The sequence below is a fragment of the Cryptotermes secundus genome, unplaced genomic scaffold (assembly GCF_002891405.2).
Source record: "Cryptotermes secundus unplaced genomic scaffold, Csec_1.0 scaffold204, whole genome shotgun sequence".
Taxonomy (NCBI): domain Eukaryota; kingdom Metazoa; phylum Arthropoda; class Insecta; order Blattodea; family Kalotermitidae; genus Cryptotermes; species Cryptotermes secundus.
The window spans coordinates 143,808-164,849 of record NW_019738351.1 but is presented as its reverse complement, the minus strand read 5'-3'; the positions used below and the strand labels follow the sequence as shown (position 1 = coordinate 164,849).

General features: G+C 40.3%; 1 protein-coding gene across 2 annotated transcripts in view; it reads right to left on the bottom strand.

Moving 5' to 3' along the window:
• Nucleotides 1-21,042, bottom strand: part of LOC111870749 (endoribonuclease Dcr-1) — a 101,141-nt gene that overhangs the window by 66,657 nt on the left and 13,442 nt on the right. For both annotated transcript variants that reach the window (XM_023863267.2, XM_033753978.1), the window contains exons 8-13: nt 19,561-19,687; nt 12,805-13,837; nt 11,732-11,862; nt 11,351-11,582; nt 5,790-5,941; nt 3,825-3,966 (exon numbers count right to left, since the gene is read on the bottom strand). In XM_023863267.2, coding sequence (XP_023719035.1) covers nt 3,825-3,966; nt 5,790-5,941; nt 11,351-11,582; nt 11,732-11,862; nt 12,805-13,837; nt 19,561-19,687 — 1,817 coding nt within the window. The remainder of the gene's footprint in view (nt 1-3,824; nt 3,967-5,789; nt 5,942-11,350; nt 11,583-11,731; nt 11,863-12,804; nt 13,838-19,560; nt 19,688-21,042) is intronic.

Here is a 21,042-nt window from a genome sequence, read left to right as displayed (position 1 = left end):
GTGACGTCACCGCGGAGGGGAGTGGCGGGGCGGGAACTCGCCTATTACGCGAGCGTTACGTCACCGCTGGGGAGGTAGGGGTCAACATGTCACAATATATATATATCTTGTAGTGTGTCTGGGCTACTGTGGACGCCGTTCATATTGGTAATTGGTTTTATTAACAACCTACAAGTCGTAACTACAATTAGTTATAACCAGGGTCCGGATTTGGATGACCTGAAAATATTTAAAAAATGACCTATAAGATGACCGAAAAAATCCAGAAAAATGACCTAGATTTCAGTCCACAAGCGAACTATACCGATCGAGCAACTGCCACTTGTCGGCAAAGTTTAGTGCCAAATTTTGCAGATAGAGAGTGTCCCGTGGTCAGCGTAATAAATCCCCGCAGCCGTTAATTTCGGTTTTCTAGACCGGAGCCACTATTTCCTTGAAATAGCTCCTCAATTATCATCACGAGGCTGTGTGGACCCCGTTCCAGACTTCTCCAAAAAAATCTGGTAGCGCCGGGAATCGAACCCAGACCTCTTGGTCTGTAGCCAGGAATGCTAACCACTACACCACAGAGGCTATCTATATATGTATGTACATATATATATACACACACACACACACACAAACACATAAGGTAAGAAGGTAAAGTTGTCCCTGTGCTTAAGTAATTTAGCACTATGCCATGAAGGCGAATGGGGGAGTGGATGTATACATCCACATTTTCTTGACCTCAGCACTATCTGGAAGTGAGTGGTCAGCTTCATGCCCCTGCCGCTTTACACCCGGGAAAAGACCACCAGGTACCCATTGGATAGGGGGCTAGGTGGGCCCCAAAGCCAGTCTGGACAATATGGAGAAGGGAAAGTTCTGACCCTACCGGCACTCGAACTCCGACCCATCAGTTGTCCAGCCCGTAGGCAGTCGCTATACCAACTGCGCTACCCTGGTTCACTATATATACAAAGAGTCATATTTATGTTGTTATGACCTCGAATGTGATAACATTATACCAATATACATGATAATCAGTCAACTGGTTCAAATAGCTAAAATGGGGAAACAAACAAGATAGCATGGCAATTTCATAAGCCTACTTTGTGTTCTTCATAAAGTGAAAAGTAGACCAAAACTAATGATTTACTCTAAATTACAAATACTGAAACTCCCACAACACATATTACCAAGTGTCATTACACCCACTACAGACAATACTATGGCCAATAAAACAATTTTATGTCATGGTCACTCACTCACAAAGCTGAACCCTTCTTGAGAAGCCGCCAATTGTGCAGCTACTCAAGAAATTCCCAGCATTTTATGGAACCCGAAGGTTCAATACCGTGTTCACAAGAGCCCTCACTGGTCTCTATCCTGAGCCAGATCTATCCAATCCATACCATCCCATCTTATCTCTCTCTAAGATCCATTCTAATATTGTCCACCCACCTACGCCTTGGTCTTCCCTGTGGTCTCTTTCCTTCTGGCTTTCCCACCAATGTACTATATGCAGTCCTCTTTTACCCATTTGTGCTACATGCCCTGCCCATCTCATCATCCTTGACTTGATCATTCTAATTATATAGGGTCCGGCAGGAAAACCTAACATTTTTAATTGCCACTAGTTTGGGCAATGGTGGTGTGGATTGAGAGGGCTCACTGACCTTCAACAGTTCAAAGTATGCCACTTCAGTAGACATGGAACAGAGGACCGTGTAACATCATGTTTTCATCACTGAAACGTTTTTTAAAACTGGCGACTCTGTTACCCTGACTCAATAACGTTTCCAAGTACACTTTAACCCTTCAATGCCGAGGGCATTTAAATTCCTACTCAACTCCAATGAGAGAGTATATTGAAATATTTAAATTGGAGAGTGCAACATTTAACTTAAAGCATAATAAATCGGGAAAAGGAGTTTTGTTTTTCAGATTTTCACACAAGATTTGGAGATGTATATACACGTAGAGGCAGAGTATTGATCCACTTACTCTTCTCTCTGGAGATATCATGATTTTCCTTGCATTCTGGTGATGAGACAGCAACATATACTTAGTTTTATGTCATAGTCAGTTTTAAATACTATTAATCAAATGGGTCTGAGTGAAAAGTACATCACATACCGTATGTCCAAAAATATCCGACTTTATTTTTTTCCGCTGTAAGTAATGGTCAAAGGGGTGGGAAAACTGAGCGTAGTGGTAGAAGGGACTTTCATGCGCATGAGTGATTTTTTGCTGACTTGCAACACTGCCAGATGTGTCTGTGGTTGCCAGATAGCGAAGTGGTGTAACACGTGTTTGTCGCATTCTCGTTTCGCTCAAGATAAGAGACCGCTTGGAGTAGCGATACAGTATTAAGTTTTGTCAGAAACTTGGGGATACCCAAGTGGAAACAATTCACAAAATTCAGCAGGCTTTCAGCGATGATGCAATGGGGGTCACTAAAATTAAAGTGTGGTTCAACCGCTTTAAACATGGCTGTATGTCGGCGGACAGTGAGCAGCATTCCGGGAGACCGTCAACGAGCCGAAATGCAGATGCAGATGTCATTGAAAAAGTGCGAACACTGATCAATGATCATAGAGGACCGTCGTTTGGCCATCCATGAAGTTGCTGATGAGGATGGGATCAGCAGAGGTTCCGCAAACACAATTTTAACTGAGGATTTGGGCATGCCAAGAGTTGCGGTAAAATTTGTGTCCAAGCTGCTTTAACCGGAGCAGCAACAACTCCATCTTGAGGTCGTGCAGGACATGCTGGAGTGCACCAACAGGGATCCTGAATTCCTGAAGACTGTGATCACTGGTGACGAGTCGTGGGTGTACAGATATGACCCGGAAACCAAGGTCCAGGCATCACAATGGAAGCATCCAATATCCCCAAGGCCCAAAAGAGCATGACAGGTTTGGAGCAATGTGAAGGTGATACTGTTTTTTTTTTTTTCCCCGATTACCAGGGTATTGTGCATCATGAGTACGCACCACTAGGCCAGACTGCCAATAAGGAGTACTACCAAAAAGTCCTCCGCCATCTTCGTGATGCAGTTCGGCGCAAGAGACCGGAGCTGTGGGATGCACACAACTGGCAGCTGCATCGTGACAATGCCCCAGCTCATTCATCCCACCTGATCCAGGGTTTTCTGGCCAAGCACGGCATTCCGCAGGTTCACCAGGCTCCCTACTCTCCTGACATGGCTCTTTGTGATTTCTGGCTGTTCCCGAGATTGAAGACGCCGCTAAAAGGCTGCCGTTTTGACAGCCATGAGGACATCATGCAGAACGCTGCACGCCACTCCAAAAGAAGCCTTCCAGAATTGCTTCCTGGGATGGAAGGACAACTGGGCTGTGTGTGGAGTCACAAGAGGCCTACTTTGAAGGTGATGAGGTACTGTAACCACCCAGATACAGAACTTTTTTTTCCCAGCCCAATGTCGGATACTTTTTGGACAGAGTAGTATATCATATGTCTGGAATAATTATGGACCCATATATATTCAGACAGAACCTACTCTAGCTGTGTGTTGCACTATTGCAATGTGTGCTGGCAAAGTCCTGCACTTTTTCAATAAAAATACCACTCCCCCACCAAGCTACAATCCCCCCTCCACCTACAGTAGTGCAGGATTTGATTCACCTGCATCTCCATGAACTACACGGACTAAAAGACAGCAAAAGACACTGTACCGCACGATAATTATGACGGATTTGTTGTGGTGATACGGACATATATATCCTATGAATTGTGAGCTGAAGACATTCTGCAACACCATGATGTGGGCATTACCACTTTTCTCTACATCTACTGCTTCTTGGAACTGGAACTCTTACCTCAATGTCCTGTTTGACAGGAGAATTGATAGGCAGCCGGACAGTACAAACATACGCCATCTGCCCATTATCAGGGATGACTGTGACAGACCATAACGGTGTGAGGCGTGTGAATGTGTCACTTGGGAGCTTGGCACAATATCTAGAACAGAGTCATTCCAGACAATGATTACAGGAGTGCTTCGGTGATGTGTAATCATTACAGCTGTTACACTGCATCCTTGAACATAACATTTTCTGATCTTTGTGCTGGTCAGAAAAATTCACCTCTACCAGCCCCACACATAGCATTATCACAGCAGGGCATGCATGTGGTTCAGGAGATATAGCATTCACTTGTGCCCACTAGAATGAACACAAATTCAGGTACATAAACATGCAAAAGAATGTAATCCTTCAACACATGAAAATGTCAAGTAAAATAGGTAAAGCTATATTGATATATGATCACATAACTGATAAAGAAACTGTAAATTGTTCTAATTACTTAGGATACACAATTACAGTAATAAACAACACAGATTTTGAAATAAACAGAATAGATTTAACCAAATACTCTTGTGAATACAGTAATGGACCTTCAGGTTCCATAAAACGTTGGGAAATTCTTGAGTATCCGCATAACTGGCAGCTTTCAGCCTCCATGAAGTCAGATTTAACCAAAAGTGCAGCACAATGAAAAGAACACTGAGTAACAGCAAGACCATAAGAGATAGAGAGGTGAAGCACTTATACATACATATGGATGCAAAATTTTGATTAAAAAGAGGGAAGGGGGGCAGAAGCAAAAATTAACATTTTCTGAGTGTAGCAGGCTATACAGAAGGAAAAAATAGGAAAGCCTAAAATTATGGAAGAGCTAAATGTTTTTAATCTAATACAATTCTAAAATCCAGATCACAGTGGAAATACTACATCCTACATATTGAGGACAGATGAATTCCAAAGAAAATTCTAATGTACAATGGAATATGACAACAGAACACAGGGTGCCTGCAGTTAAGATGAAAAAACGAACACACACTTCAAGAGGATGGAACAGACCACACATGGCCTAATCCATGAAGATGATGATGATGATAATGGATGAATTGTTTAAAAAATCAGATATTAAATATCTAGTGTCATTTCTGAGGCAATTTACACATTTCAGTTTCTAAAACACCCTATTATGGGGATCTGTTGTCAATGTTTCATGCACCTAAGAATACTGTTGTATATGATACTGAGGTCCAAGTAAGAAGACTCAATTAACGTCTATGTATTAAGTCCATCAATAACGCAACAATCATTAAAATATTCATCATTTAACACTAACACAACATGTTTGGGCCACAGATGGCCATCCTCATGTGTTTCAATGCGTCCAAACTGTTACACTGCTTTAGTGCGTGCCAAAATTGTGCACTGCAGTCCACTTAAAATAACATAAATAATTACTTAAAATTCATTAAAATTTTTCTATTAAAACCTTTCGTAAAATCCTATTCCACCTCGTAAGGGGCGTTGTCCACTTGTTTAAAGCTATGTGATGCATGTATTCCAGATGTTAATAGGCACTAGCGAAGACAACACCATACGCTGCTCAAGAGAACAACACACAAGCATGGGGCAGACTGCAGATGTAGCTGCTAAAACAAACTGTCTGGAATATATGCATCACACAGCTTTAAACAAGTGGATGACGCACTTTACGAGGTGGATAGGATTTTGCGAAAGATTTTAATTTGAGTGGAATGCAATGTGTAATTTTAGTGCACATCAAAATAGTGTAACAGTTTAGACGCATTGAAACACCTGAGGATGGCCATCTGTTGCTGAAACATGACATGTTGATGTTGAACAGTGAATGATTGTTGCATTATTGACGGACTTAATACATAGATGTTAATTAAAAATGTGCAACAGGATGCTGAAATACAGAATTACAAGAAGAATCAAGTTGCATCTGACCCCAATACATACCTGTTGACGAGGGCCACAGCTGTTGACATGTTCACTGAGGGGCTGTGTGGGCTGTCACCAGGGCAGTACGCCTCTACAAGAGCCGTATACTTATCTGCTTCCAACTCCTCTTCTTCTGATGGTTCACGGTTTGCACATTTCCTCAGCAGCATCTGGGAAATGAAAAATGACACATCTAGATTTAAGAATAATAATTTTCTCAATGTGCCCAAGAAAGGTCACTGGAATAATAAAAGGCAATCAAACACAATGAGGCATAATTACAATGAAATCCATACAAGAAATAATGTGTATAAACAGAGATAAAAGTATACTGGTTACATTATGTAGATGTAAAAGCGTGCAGCACCGAAGGAGGGCTTGAAATATGCAAGTCAATATGAACTAATAGGGAGACAAAACCTGAAATAGGCCGCGCCATAGCTCAAGCGATTAGTTGCTGGCTTCGCACCACGGCAGCCCAGGTTCGATCCCAGGTATGGTCAAGTGGGATTTGTGGTGGACAAAGTGGCGCTGGGGCGGATTTTCTCTGAGTACTTCAGTTTTCCCTGCCCATCTTCATTCCACCAAATGCTCCATCATCATAATCACCCGGGGCAGGCTACAATAGGCCAATCAGTGGCCACCGTGCTGAGTGGACCCAGTTGGACTCCACCCCCCATTAGGCGAATTAAAAAAAAATTAAAAAGAAACCTGAAATAGCATTAAGCATTTCACTACTTCATACTACTACAGCAGCATTGTTACTGTTCAAGAGAGTAAGCGGATACTGTACCATGCAAAGCCACTTATGGACAGACGCACAATAGTGCTCGTTATCACACACTGACATGTTTTGGAATTGACCAAACTGTCNGCAATGGGTAGCTCCCTTTCTCCCGTTGTTAGCAACATCTACATGGAACATTTTGAACAACTGGCTATCGACTCAGCGCAGGACAAACCGTCGTTGTGGCTCCGATATGTGGACGACACATTTGTGATCTGGCCGCATGGTGCAGAGGGGATACAGAACTTCCTTACACACCTCAACAGTCTGAGACCGGCTATCCAGTTCACCATGGAAATAGAATCGGAGGGAACGATCCCCTTCTTGGATGTTTTGGTCATGAAGAAAGGGACAGCTCTGACCACGAAAGTGCACAGAAAACCCACCAACACTGGCAGATATCTTAATTTCAATTTCAATCACCCTCCGCATGTCAAAAGAGGAATTGTTCATAGCCTTCATGATAGAGCTACCACTATATGCCAAGACCGGCAAGACCGGGTGTTGGAGGTTAAAAGTTTGAAACGCGACCTTCAACTGAGTGGTTACTCTCAGGGCTTTATTGACTCGGTTATCAGGTCCAAGGGCGGTAGTCGTCAAAAGAAAAAAGAGGAAAAGCCTCTTGGCACGGTGTACATCCCGTATGTCAAGGGAATCTCTGAGAAGTTCAAGCGCATAGGGAACCAGTACAATATTAGAACCGTCTTCAAAACTAAACACACTTTACGATCTTCGCTCGTGAGAACGAAACCAAAAAGGGATCCTCAACACACGGCACAGTGCGTCTACAGCATTCCCTGTCAATGTGGCAGAAGCTACATTGGTGAAACAGGAAGACCACTGGCTGTTCGAATCCGTGAACACAAGCACAATCTTAAGCAGGGTCTTCTAGAGAAATCCAGGTTGGCTCAGCATGCATATGAAGAAGGTCACAGGGTCAGCTGGGATGAAGCTAGGATCTTGGAGATTGAAAGCAACAGTAGATACAGGAAATACAAAGAATCAGCTCATATGGCATGTTCATCCAATCCGATCAGCCAACCCAGTTTGGATATTTCTCCTATATGGATCCCCCTCATCAATGAAGAGGTTAATAAACCAAAAAATGTAATTTCATGAATATTAGTGGTTCCACTACTACTGCAAGTTTTTTTCCGGAGATTAGTCTGATTCCCGGAAGTCGCCATGGTGGCACGATTCTTTATCCATGCAGATAAGGCATGCTTTATCCAGTTTTTACTTTCGTTTTTAACTGAATTCATGGAATATAACCCATACTTCTGTTTCTTTACATTGTTGACAAGTGCATGTTTGGCACAAATTTTCTATCATGTTTTTACTGCGATTTTATTCTTTCCTCCCACTGACGGAACCGGTTGTCGGTTGTTCATAGGTTGTTTCTACAGATCAAGGTTTGTCCAGTGATTGAGACTAGCTCTTTCTAAGGGGCCCAACTGAGTAGGTTAAACCTTCCCTATACACCTGAAGATGGAGACAGATCCAGTCTCCGAAATGTTGTGGTTTTTTGTCTTTTTTATATACCGGACGATGGGTGAAGTCCAAAATAAGCCAAAAGAAGTACAGTATACACCATCGTCAGAATCCTTTCAAGTCTGTCTATTTTGTCCTACTGAAACACCCTGTTCTCAGTCTATGTTCCTCCGTTGATGTCAGAGACCAAGTTTCACACCCACACAGAACCACAGGCAAATTATAGTTTTGTATGTTCCAATTTCTGTTTCTAGACAGTAGATGAGAAGACACAAGGTTCTGGAATGAATAGTAGCAAGCATTACCCGAATTCAATCTCCTCTTAATTTCCTCCTGAATCAGATTTTGATTTGTTATGGTCGCTCCCAAATATCTGAACTGTGCCACATCTTCAAAACATCTGTTAAGCTATCTTTATATCATGATTTGCCCCACATTCTAGTGATGAGGCAGCAACATATACTTAGTTTTCTCTGTGTTTATTTCTAGACCAACTTCCTTCCTAGTGTACATTAAAGTCTGTGTTTTTCTTTATGGTACCTTTATTATCACTCCCACCTGGTTTTCTTGGACCTTTCTAATGGCATATTCTAAAGCATAGTTGAAAAGCAGTGGTGATAAAGTTATGTCCTTGTTGTAGACCATTCTGGATAGGAAAATTATCAGACAAGTGTTCACCTACGCACTGTACTACATGTTTTGCACAAACACATTTTAAACAACCTAACTAGTTTCATGGGTACCCCAAACTCTATGAGAATATTGTATAATACTTCCTTCCTAGCTGACTCATAGGCTTTCTTGAAATCTATGAATAACTGGTGTACTGTCTCATTGTACTCCCACTTTTTCTCCAATATCTGCAGAATGCAAAAGATCTGATCTGTAGTTGATCTGTTACGTCGAAACCCACACTGATGATCCCCAATAATTTCATTTATATATGGACTTAACCTTGACTGAAGAATATTGGATAAAATTTTGTATGAATTTGATAGCAGTGATATCCCCCGGTAATTACTAGTCAGTTTTATCACCCTTCTTGTGAACTGGTACAATAATAGACTCCTTCCAATGATCAGGCAATTTTTCCTTATTCCAGATAGAATTAATTAGCTTATAGATCTTAGAACATAATACTTCACCCCCCGCTTGAACAAGTTCTTCCGGAATTTGATCATTACCTTGCAATTTATACCTTTCCCATTTTGCAGTAGCAATTTCAACCTCAAAAAAGGACTAGGATCAGGTGCTAACGGTTCAGATGCATGTATTTCTATCTGGCTAATATCACATGTACATATACATTCAATAACTAAGAGAAGTAGTTCTTCCACCTGTTCAAAATGTTGTGGGAATCTGCAAGCAGATCACCATTCTCATCCTTCACTAAGTTACTGCTATGTTGGTGTACCTCTTAAAGTAATTTATTCCTCTATACAGGTCTCGTTCTTGTTCTTACTGTTCATTGCAAGCTCATCAATTGTGTCTTGGCCCTCTTTTTATTCCTGAAATGCCTGCTGGTTTCACGTCTTATATTGTTCAGATTATCCCCATTTATTTCGCTTGGATCCTGTAACCACTGCAATTTGTCTTGTTTCCTCTGGTGTAATAATTTTAAGCATCTTTCATTGAACCATGGCTTATGCTTCTTCAGTTCATAATAAACTAGACTCTCTTTGGCAGACTTTATATATTCTCTCTAAGAGTTTCCACTCTTTATTAACATCCACCGCAGTGTCTAAGTTTATCAAAGCTGCGAACCTATCTGAGATGTCAACATGATACTGCTCCTTACCCTCTACCTTGTTTATTCTTGAGACTCAATCTCTACATATGAACTCTGTGTGTTGTTTGTTTACTCACGGCCAATCTCTCTCTTCTGCCACCACCAGGTAGTGGTCAGTATCACAATCTGCTGCCCTGAATGATCAGATATCGAGTACACTTGAATGCTGTCTCTTATCTATAAAATTATGGTCAAGTTGACTGTCAGTCATTCCATCAGGTGATTTCCAAGTAAATAAATGAATGTTCCAATATGGGAACATTGTCCTTTTGACAATAAGATTTTTGAATGTGGCAAAGTTTACAACTCTAACTCCATTATCATTAATAATTTTGTACAAACTCTCTTTCCAAATTGTTGGTTTATAAATGTCTTCCTTCCCTACTTTGGCACTGATATCTCCTAACAAAATTTTCATATGGTATTTAGGGAATTTATCAAATATATGTTCTAGTTCTTTGTGGAACCTGTCCTTCATATCATCAATTTTACCTCCTGTTGGGGCATGGACATTCAGAATGATGACATTACACCAACGATCTCTGAGTATTATGTATGACATCCTATTACTAACAAACTCTACCCTTGTAACTGCTGATATGTTTCTCTTATGTATGAAAACCCTGTACCTAATTCATGATTTTCATTCCCCTTCCCATAGTAAAATGTACATTCGCTTGCTGGTTCGGTGCCAACTCCGTCCCTTCTGACCTGCACTCTCATTAAATCCACCTTACATTTTGAGATTTCTTCCTCCACTGCCCTATACATACTTTTAACATTCCAAGTACCAGATCTCATATCCATTTTCTTTCGCTTAGGTCGTTTATCAAGGGAAACCGTTCAGGTCCAAGGCTTCTCATGGTCTTTTGTAACAAGCTTATTTTTTATTGTGATGAGTTGTCAGCCCCACACCCAAACCCCAAGCTGGAGGACAACCCCTTGTCAGCTGTCCATGACTAATTATTCAATATATTCTCAGAACAAGTTATATATAACATTTCTTAATACTAGTATGGGAAACTATCATAAAGGAGATGTAAGGTAAGAGGTACAGCTACCCCTGTAACAGGTCGTGAAGGCCCAAACGTGCCGGCCGCCCTTTAACCCACAGGTTGGTTCCTCGTAATCATGTGTTAGAGGCTGGGTCGACCCCAGGGCCACAGTGCGGCTGGAAGGATTAGGTCAATTGAAAAATCCAATGACCTCAACAGGAATTGAACCTGTGGTCTTCGAGCTTGTAGCAGAGTGCCTGAACCAACCACACTGCAGTGTGTCCCCCAAAACAGATGTAGTGAACCGCTACTTTGATTCACACATTTCTGGGGTCTCAAAAAGAACCCTGCTGACTGCGACCCCTGCAGCTGTATGTTGTCCGGCAACAGATAGTGCATGCACATCACAAACTTGGAACAAAATGTGGAAGTTATGTCTTTTAAGAGGAATGTTCCCACACATTTTCCACTGCATGGTTCCATAAGCTGGCTCATGTTCACACCTGGCACACCCTACCTGTTCAATTTCAAAGTACTGTGCCAACTGGTTCACAAAGCACTCTGTTCTATCCTCTTCTATCATCAGGATATAATATGCGTCCTGGGCTCGAGCACGACCCTTAGACTGCACGTAGGATCGGTACACTTGCGGCACATCGAAGTGAATAACGAGATTGCACTTCGGAATGTCAATTCCTTCCTCCAGAACTGATGTCCCCACCAACAGGTTACATTCTCTCATGCGAAACCTTTAAAATAAGTACAGAGTGTAAATTTATTCAGTTGCTGAAGATATTTCAATTCTTTCAGTGCATAGCAACACAGAGTGACATAAATATAAAAGTATCATGAATAAAACTGGAACAGGGTAAGAGGATGTGGTATGAAAATATGTTACCTCTTGAGTACTTCTTCCTGCTTACGATGTTCGGCTTCTGCTTCACGCGGATCCGTCAAGGGATCAGAAACTTTGTCGACAGTATACTGGGCCATGATGAATGAGAAGTCATCATCAAATCGTCTTATATCCTGCAAAATTTACATACCACAAGGTTTAAATTGTATCAACAGAATATAATAAATTTTAGAACACTTGCGGAGAAAATGACTAGAAGACAGAACAAGCACGTGCCTGGTTCTCACATGTAACCCACCTAGTGAGTCCATGGGGCAGATGTAATGCACTAGGCAGGTCAAGAAACTCTCTGCTCTTTTGGACCCCCCTGAAGGTTCATCATTTTGTGTACAAAGGGCCACCATTTCAGATGCTGCAGTTGCATAAAATTCTGATACATTTATCTACATCACAGGACAATATGTGCCTCATTTATTTTTCACCAACAGCTGTTAACAACACACTCCACACTCTCTACTGTACGTCATTTCAATCTATTCGTGAGGTTACAGTTTATGCAACTCTACTTTCAGATACATTTGAGGTGGTGGGGGAAGCACACTAAAATAAAATAAATGTTCTATACTATCACCACCTTTTAGCCAGAAACTGTACTTAATACAAACAAATTTAAGTAACAAATCAGGAAATTTCCAGGTTCATGTGCTGCCACATCCCCAATTTATATCTTATCAATTTGAAGTGACCTGTTGAGGCTTCTGAAGTAAGCTAAACTACACCTCATCAACTCACGAAACACAAGCACAGTGACCAGCCAGTGCCCACGGCCAGGTAACCATGTATACACAGTCAGAAGGAGACAAGATTAAGATGCAATCATTATGGCAGAGCTTGCAATGAGTGGCGGTATCACATGCTTCTTGCTGCTGGTGCATGCACTCCACATGTAATTAACATAAGGGAACACAAAATTTTGATAGAACTAAATGCTGCGTTCTTTGTCACCTTCAGACCTAGACCTCACAACTGTTGGCAAAGTGATGCTGCAGTTGATACATAAAAAAATCAAAGAACCTGGGGTAAAATGCACCATATCTATTTTCATCTGTACTTACATTCAACAAATGGTATAAAATTTTTGCTGTAAACCGCCGCTCCACAAAAAGAATCCCACACAGGGCATCCAAATCATCCTGCTGCACATTCCGGCACTGACGCCCGGTCGTATCATTTCTGGCTCCTCGTAGACATCCGCCTCCATCTTCCTTCTGGTGACCTCTCCGTGAGAACCTAGAACCCCTGTTCCGTGAATAAAGATCTGTACGATTCTTTGAAGGTGTAATGGGCATACTCCTCACTTCAGCACTCTTCACTGAGTGCTCTTTGCTAATTTCGTTTCCAACTTTATCACAGCCATTATTACTGTTACAGTTTGCAAATGAAGGATCTATCACAGATATTTTACCATTTTTGTTGGAGTCCAATACTTTGCACACCAATGGAATACTTGTACTCTTCACATCACTTAATTCTCTTTTGCAATTAGTACACTTTTCAAGCGATGTCACAAGCTGGGCAATGTGAACCTTATTTGCTGAATCAGAACACAATTTGCTTGCAACACAATCCACAGTCAAAACTCCAATGTTATTACAAGTAAGCACCTGACAGTCTCCCTCACAACTGAGACGTCCTTGCTGCTCACGCAACACTTCTAACTGTTTGACATTGCTAGGAACACTTTCTGCGTCTTGTTGTTGTACACACCCCATATCACTGGTACGTTCCCTCTGCTTCTCACAACCACAACAGACCGCTTCCTCAGAACTGCTGTTCTTGCATGCATTCAGTATTGAACTGTTTTGGTTTCCGTTCTCACACAACACAGTTTCATTCTCTTTGGTTGACTGTACTTTGGTATCATGTCCACCTTCCACTGGAGCCACACCTCCACTCACGCACTTACTCATTTCTGTGCCTTCAACCTCAGGCAGTGAATCTGATTCACGTTCTTCTTGCCTGTCGTTGGGAGACTTCTCTGGCTTGAACTGGCGCAGGATATCCAGGAGTCGTAAAACTTTGGGGGATGAGAATCTGTAGATTCTATCCTTTTCATCATATTGTTGGAAGTAGTCATCACAAATTGCCCTAAAATAAAGAGAATCATTACTAATATTATCAATGAAACTATTTGCTGCCCAACTCATGCCTCGACTTTTATCTTCATGGGCATTCCTAACACATTATTTCTGCTTCTATATAACAGAGTCTAGACCAGCGGATCTCAACCTTTATGAGACCGCGGCCCCATCCCAACAAATTTACTCGAAAATACCTTTCCAGTTTTGTTAAAGTTCATGCATTAAGCTAACGTAATATTAGTAATTAATTATAGCATAATCATAAAGAGTATTATGTGTATATGGTGTGGTATGTTGACAAACATAAAGTTACATTTATATTAGTTAACAATCACTGGACTAATGAAATCTTGTAGCATTTTGTAGTTTCCTCAAACCAACATCATTAAATTAATTTGTGCTAATTTTCATCAACATATCCCATGCTGATCACCAAAAACGTTTGTTATTCAGTGTAAAATTGATTATTGTATTATTAAATTGATTTTATTGATGTTGGTTTGAAAAAAATGGCAGTGAGAAAAATATTTATGCATTGTAACTCACCACAGAAGTCAGGTGAGTAGGGGAAGAAGCAGAAGAATGTAAACTTGCCGGCGAAACACTTATTATCACACACACGCCAAATAATTATATATGTAAAGTATGTAATTTGATAAATAAAAATGTAAGAATCTCTCAATTCTAAACACTACTTCCAACAATAATTAATATTTTGATTTTAAAGATGCAGCACTTTAACTCAGCAATTATAAGTTATTGGAAAGTTAAACTTAGTTTATTTTATCACAACTGAGTTTGGAAGGTTTTAGTTAGGCTAGTGAGACTTCTGTTTCTGTTTTCCATCCATTAGCTTATTAATTCTGGGATGAATTCAAGTGAGAGCCAAATGGAGACAGTCAGAAAATTGCAGGCAGTTCCTCTGTTTCGTTTTAAGCAGTCATGGCAGAAAATGCAGTGTCACAAAGATATGTGGTGGAAAAACAAAGAAGAAACCTCACTGCTATTTCATGTAAATTTGGATATTAATTTTTCATTCTTATCCAGAATTTCGAATTACTTGTAGTAATAAAAGTACTTTCCAGTCCTTTGTCCGATGATAATTCAATAAGTTGAAGGGTTTCTTCTCTTTGTGTTCAACAAAAGGGTTCACAAGCCACATATTTTGCCCTCGGGGATCCTCATGTTTGGGATAATATTTTTCAAATGACATCATCTTCAAGTGGGCTGCAATAATATCTGAAACTGAATTCTGTGAATAGAAATCATCTGCTTCCATAATATAATCTGAGTACGACTGAAACATTTCACTGTTTCCTTCTGCAATCATATTAAGTCAAAGTTTGAGTTTCTTTTTGAATGATTCGATCTTGTTCCACGCATTAAATATTGTTGTATCTGGACCTTGAAGTTTTAAATTCAACTCGTTCATGTAAGAAAATATGTCGCTGAGATACGCCAGCCTGGCTACCCATTTCTTATAGTGGAAATAATGGGACAGGTTACTTTTCTTATCAATTAGAAAGAGCTCAACTCCTCAACCTCTTCAGAACTTTACCGCGGGACAACCAATGAACTTCCAAATGGAAAAGAAGATTTTGATGATCAGAGCCCATTTCATCGCACAATGCTTTTAATGGTCTTGTATTTAAAGCACTGTTTCTTATATAATTAATAATCTTAACAAACTGAGACAGAACTTCATTAAGCTCAGGTGCCATTTTTTTGGAGGCCAGGTTTTGCCTATGAATTTAGCAATGCGTTGACACTAAGTTATTGCCCGCCATATCCTTAATTTTAGTGACCAAACCTGAATTTCTACCTGTAAGACAGGCAGCGCCATCAGTGCAAACTCCAACACAATTTTTCCATTCAAGACCCCTCTCTTCAATCAAACCATTTAAAACTTTGAAAATTTCACTACTGGTAGTGTGCGTAGGTAATTCAGAAACACTTAAAATGTCTTCCTTCATGTCACTCTCATCATGGTCAATATATCGTACATACGTAAGTAAAATGCTGCTGTTCTGAATATCTGTAGTTTCGTCCAGTTGTAATGCAAACAATTTCGATTTTTTAATTTTTTCAATGACTTGCGTTTCTGTTATCTTCTGCCATATCAGATATCCGCCTACCAACTGTATCTTTAATTTATTTGCCGCAGACTAGCCTAATACTTCATTACAAGCAGCAATCAAAGAGGGCTTAATGAGTTCTTCCCCAATGGCATATGTTTTTTTACATTTAGCTATCTGTAGCGATATTAAATAGGATGCCGTCAGAAGTGAAATGTCAGTGGTTGAAGCTTGGTATATAATTTTCTTTTCTACTTTAATTGCATCTCTCTTATGCATAAAGAATTCAATGGGTTTGTTGACTAGATTGGAATGTCTAGTGTTGAGATGTCGGGTAAGTCGCGATGGCTTCATAGCTTCATTTCCCAGAACAGTAGCACAAATGTCATATTGAGGTCGTGGCAATTGGTCAGTGTTAGGGCACTGTATGAAACCAAATTTTAAGTAGCTGTCCATGTACTTACGAATGGATGCAGACTTTTTCTTTTGTGTGCTGGTGGTTTTCCCTTCATTTTGTACATCCTGGAGATCGCTATGTAGGCTATGTATCGCTACTTGTCACGTCACAAACACCTTCAATACGAGATTTCTTAACACCAAAATTAAACAAAGTCTTATTCATATTAAAATTTAAATCACTCAGGTTTCGAAACAAGCACTTACACACTGCAATGCAAACTTGCAAAGAAACAGTATTCAGTATTACTAGATCTGAGAACCAGATACAGAATGCCTTGATCTTCAATTTCAGTGGAAACATTTTCTTTATACTTCCTTGCTAATTGGTCACTGACATTTGCAACACAGATGTTATTTCACTCAGTTGTGAGAACACAGGATATGCCGCCCATTGTTGTAATCGGCTTGCAGGAAATTTTTATGACTGGTCATAAACATCGGTATTGCCTCTCCCGAATGTTGAAAGATCTGGATGTCCGAAAATTCCCAATCATTCATGAATACTTCCATGTTTAAAAATATGCGGCCTGGTCACTGACATTTGCTACACAGCTTTAGGTGTTCTGTGTCTGAGCTTCTGGACACAAATATTATTCTCCTCCGAATATTTCCACAATAAAATATTTATTTATGAAAAATGCTTAGAAAATGAAAATGATAAATTCCAGAAGAGCCTCTCGCAGCCCAGTACAATTGATGCCAGGGCCCACTACTGGGTTGCGGCCCGGCGGTTGAGAAGCACTGCTCTAGACCATCCACATGGGGGCTATCAGCTTTGCAGACCAACCACGGAACTTTTGGAACCCCTAACTCCTCAGTCACGCATTACATCTGTTTCACTAATGTGTATCAGAAATGGTTCACAATAATTTCCAGCAGACTGTACACACCTCATCCTCTTGCAAATCTCCCCTTTGTTTTCCTGGTCTTCCCACACCCCTACTGCCACTGAACAAGGGCTGCGCCTTGTTATTGCAAATATATCTGTCTGTCAGACTGTACACTCCATAGTTCATTATAAGTTTCACACAGAGCTCACTATGCACCCACTAATTTGAATATAACATTGCCCTAAAAGTAAGAAAATCCCCAACCCAAATTTTAAATTTCATAAAGAAAACAAAATCATCTTTACCAGTACTAGAGAACTGGGCAGGTTTTCCATTTCGTTAAGGTTCTACATCTTGCTGAGTCCTTAAAATGTTTGCCCTGTGGAACTGGTTCACTCTGTTCCTTTGACTTCCTTCACTGTCAGATGTTCACTTCAGAAATACCAAATTTTCTTGTCACAGCATTACCTGTTGGGTTCTTCCACATGCTTCACCACCATTAATTTAAATACTGGTGTATTTCAGCATCCCGTTGCGATGGTTAAAAATTTAATTTGCACAGGCAGTCTTGGAGATGCAACTTCTTGTTCTGTTTGTAGACTGGTGGTGTGCTACATTGTCATGTACTACAGCTGTTTCTTCTACATGTTCTGCCTTGCAGTAATCAACCAGCAACCACAAAAAAACACACAATACTGCGACATACTGAACATCAACAACCTCATGAACAACACACCCGCTCAACATCATAACAAGACACCATACAGAATCCACACTACAATTCAAGAAGTTCGGATTACTAACAAGACAAAACATCAACTGAAAAAGTAAAAGAAATGTTAATTAATTTTAACAAAATTCAGCAAAAATTTAAGACATAATATTAAACATGTTTTTGAACAATGAACTAAAAAACAATACAGTGCAGTAACTACATATATGATCTACCTGACAACAACCTTACAAGGTCGAAACAACTATATGATACATGACAACACAGCACACCATCAGTCTACGAACATGAGAAGAACTTGCACCTTCAAGGCTGCCCCTGCAAATTAAATAACTAATTTAAGGTCTGCAAGGCATTGCCAATGCACAGTTTTCATGAGGAAGAACGCAGTACCCTCGAACTGAATTCCTGACATACCCTTCTTTACAACCAGATGCACTACAGAACTGCATGGGGCATTTTTTCAAACACAGCAAATGGTTTCTCCATATATCTTGTGGAACTTCATGTCATGTTTGTAATTTGATGAATAAATTTTAGTCAGCATGTATTTTGAAGAGCCACTGTAATGGGGTGTTTTTTCCCCTTTTCATGGGTTATTTAATGATGTATTGAGTATCTGGACTATGTAGCATCACATGGTAGGACTGATGAACTTGAAAGGATTTGGAAGGAAGCAGTCATGGCATAATTGAAGTACTATCCTGGCATTTACCTTGAAGGACTGAAGAAAACCACGAAACACATGACAGGATATCGGTGGTGTCCTGGTTGAGAATCAAGCAAAGTACCTCCCAATTATAAAAGTCTACAGTGCTGCCCTAAACCAACCTGTTCAGTGTTACTGCAGAAGTACTTAAACATCTGACACAGAACACAGCCCAACTATTCTATATTGCCGCTGATATATTACTAATATTACTGTATGCCCGTGCTCACAACACAAATGTATCACTGTCATGGAAGCTACTTCTGAAGAAGTTATACTTCTTTTCTAAGTTCTCACCACTGAAAATTTTGCAGTATAGAGATTGGAGTTCTGCTGTGTGTTTAAGCACGACAGGCACAGAAATTCTTGGAGTTGAGTACAATGGCATTCTGATTCTGTTTCAAGAAACTGTAGCCATTCCACACCCCTCTATCAGACATTCTGTTTCAATTCCTTGCACAAAATGAATACAAAAAGGAAAATGCTGACAGACAATAGAAGAAAGACTGAGACCAACAGTTCCTCAAATGAAACTTCTAGAAAATAAGATAACACGGGGGATCCTGTATACATCTTTCACGAATTCGATCCAGAAATGTGAATGGATTTTCCCATGTCACATCTCATCCTAGTTATACTATATTTATGAGCCTCTCCTTGACAGAAATACCATAACACCCTCCAGCCCTTTCATAACAAACATAACAATTTGTTTTTCAAATCAAAAAATACAAACTGCCACTTTTAAAATTAGAAATTACTTTTCTGGCCTCCAGCACAGAGTCCAGTTTCACCACAGTATATAAGCATGTGCCAAAACTGAGGGTCAGCATTTTCTAGCCTCCCCCCCTCCCAACACACACACATGCAGATGAGTTCTTTGTTCCTGTCACAATTATAGTTTTGTAACTATCATAAATTTACCTGATTTTTACCATAACTGTAGACACAACACACAGAAGCAGGAAGTGACGTTCATATGGTGTTTTCACTTTGAGCTTCTCAAGCTGGATCAGCAAAACCAAGGCTGCCCGATCAGCACACCAAGGACCTGCACAAATTTATAATTGATTAAATCAGCACCAAACAAAAAGTAGATTCAAATGCACGCTACCATTTAAGTATGCATATCTGACTATATACAGACACCATATTGCAAAATTAATCCTCTCAGAAATGGACATTGTCCCTTCAGAGCATAAGTTCATCCAAATAATAACAAAAAATCCTGCCACTAGACTCAGTAATGGCCTCCCAGCACCACTACCCACATGACACTGAATGCCACAGTTGAGCGAACGGCATTCCTGGGTTCAAACCTCGACATGGATACTGCCTATAATGACTGAGACATTTCATGTCTTTCTTAAGTCATTCCATACAAACGCCTAGATGGTATCTCAGATCAGGCCATGACTGCTTGTTCCATGTCTTTCCAGTTTATGATTGATTAATCATCTTACAACATGAGACCATGCAGTCTGGGGCTACAGCCAGCGCCATTAAATGAACTACACATAAATATCCATATAACATTCCCTCCACTTTAGCCATAAAAAATAAAAAAAAGTTTCAGTTTGGTATGAATCGTAATGAGAATAACTTGTTCAATTCTAATGGAAATGGAAAGCACATCACTGGACATCTTTACAGCCTCAACATATTTTACTAAGGCAAAATATTAATTATGTGGAGCCAGGACAGCTCAGTCAGTATAGCAACTGGCTACGGGCTGGAGGTGGTGGGGCCCTGGTGGGGCAAGAGTTTTCACGGCAGGGGCCTGAAGCTGACCACTCACCTCCAACTAGTGCTGAGGCCAAGAATATGTGGATCTATACATCCACTCCCCACACACCTTGATGGCATGGTGCTCAATTAGTTAAGCACAGGGACAACTTTATCTTACTATAAGATATTAATTATGTGTCTATCGTACAATGGAAGGGATCTGTTTTGTAACATGTTACAGGTCTCAGTAGGCTTAACAGTGAAAAGTATGATTATCTCCCATTACCATCTTAGAAAACCAAGTTGTTTTCCACCAAAATTCTACATGTACATCATGTTTCAAGGCTCACTGTAAATTCCATGAATTCAGACAAGTTTTCCTGGTCCCCTAATTTCTCTTTCTTGTGCGAAATGGCTGTCCTCACTGGATGCTTTGGTGGGGATTTGCAGTCAAAGGATTAATGGAATGACTTTAAAAATGCTTACAGTACTGAGCATATACAAACATCTCAAATCACGTCCGGACCTTTGACTGTCACTCCCACCTCACAAGTTTCTGGGCCCATCAGGTTTCTGGTAATCAATTACCAGAAATTAGACAGAGTGTTTCCCAACTTTAGGGCATAACTGCAAGAGGTGATTTCCTAGGTCTTTGTGATCAAAAAAGTTCATATAAAC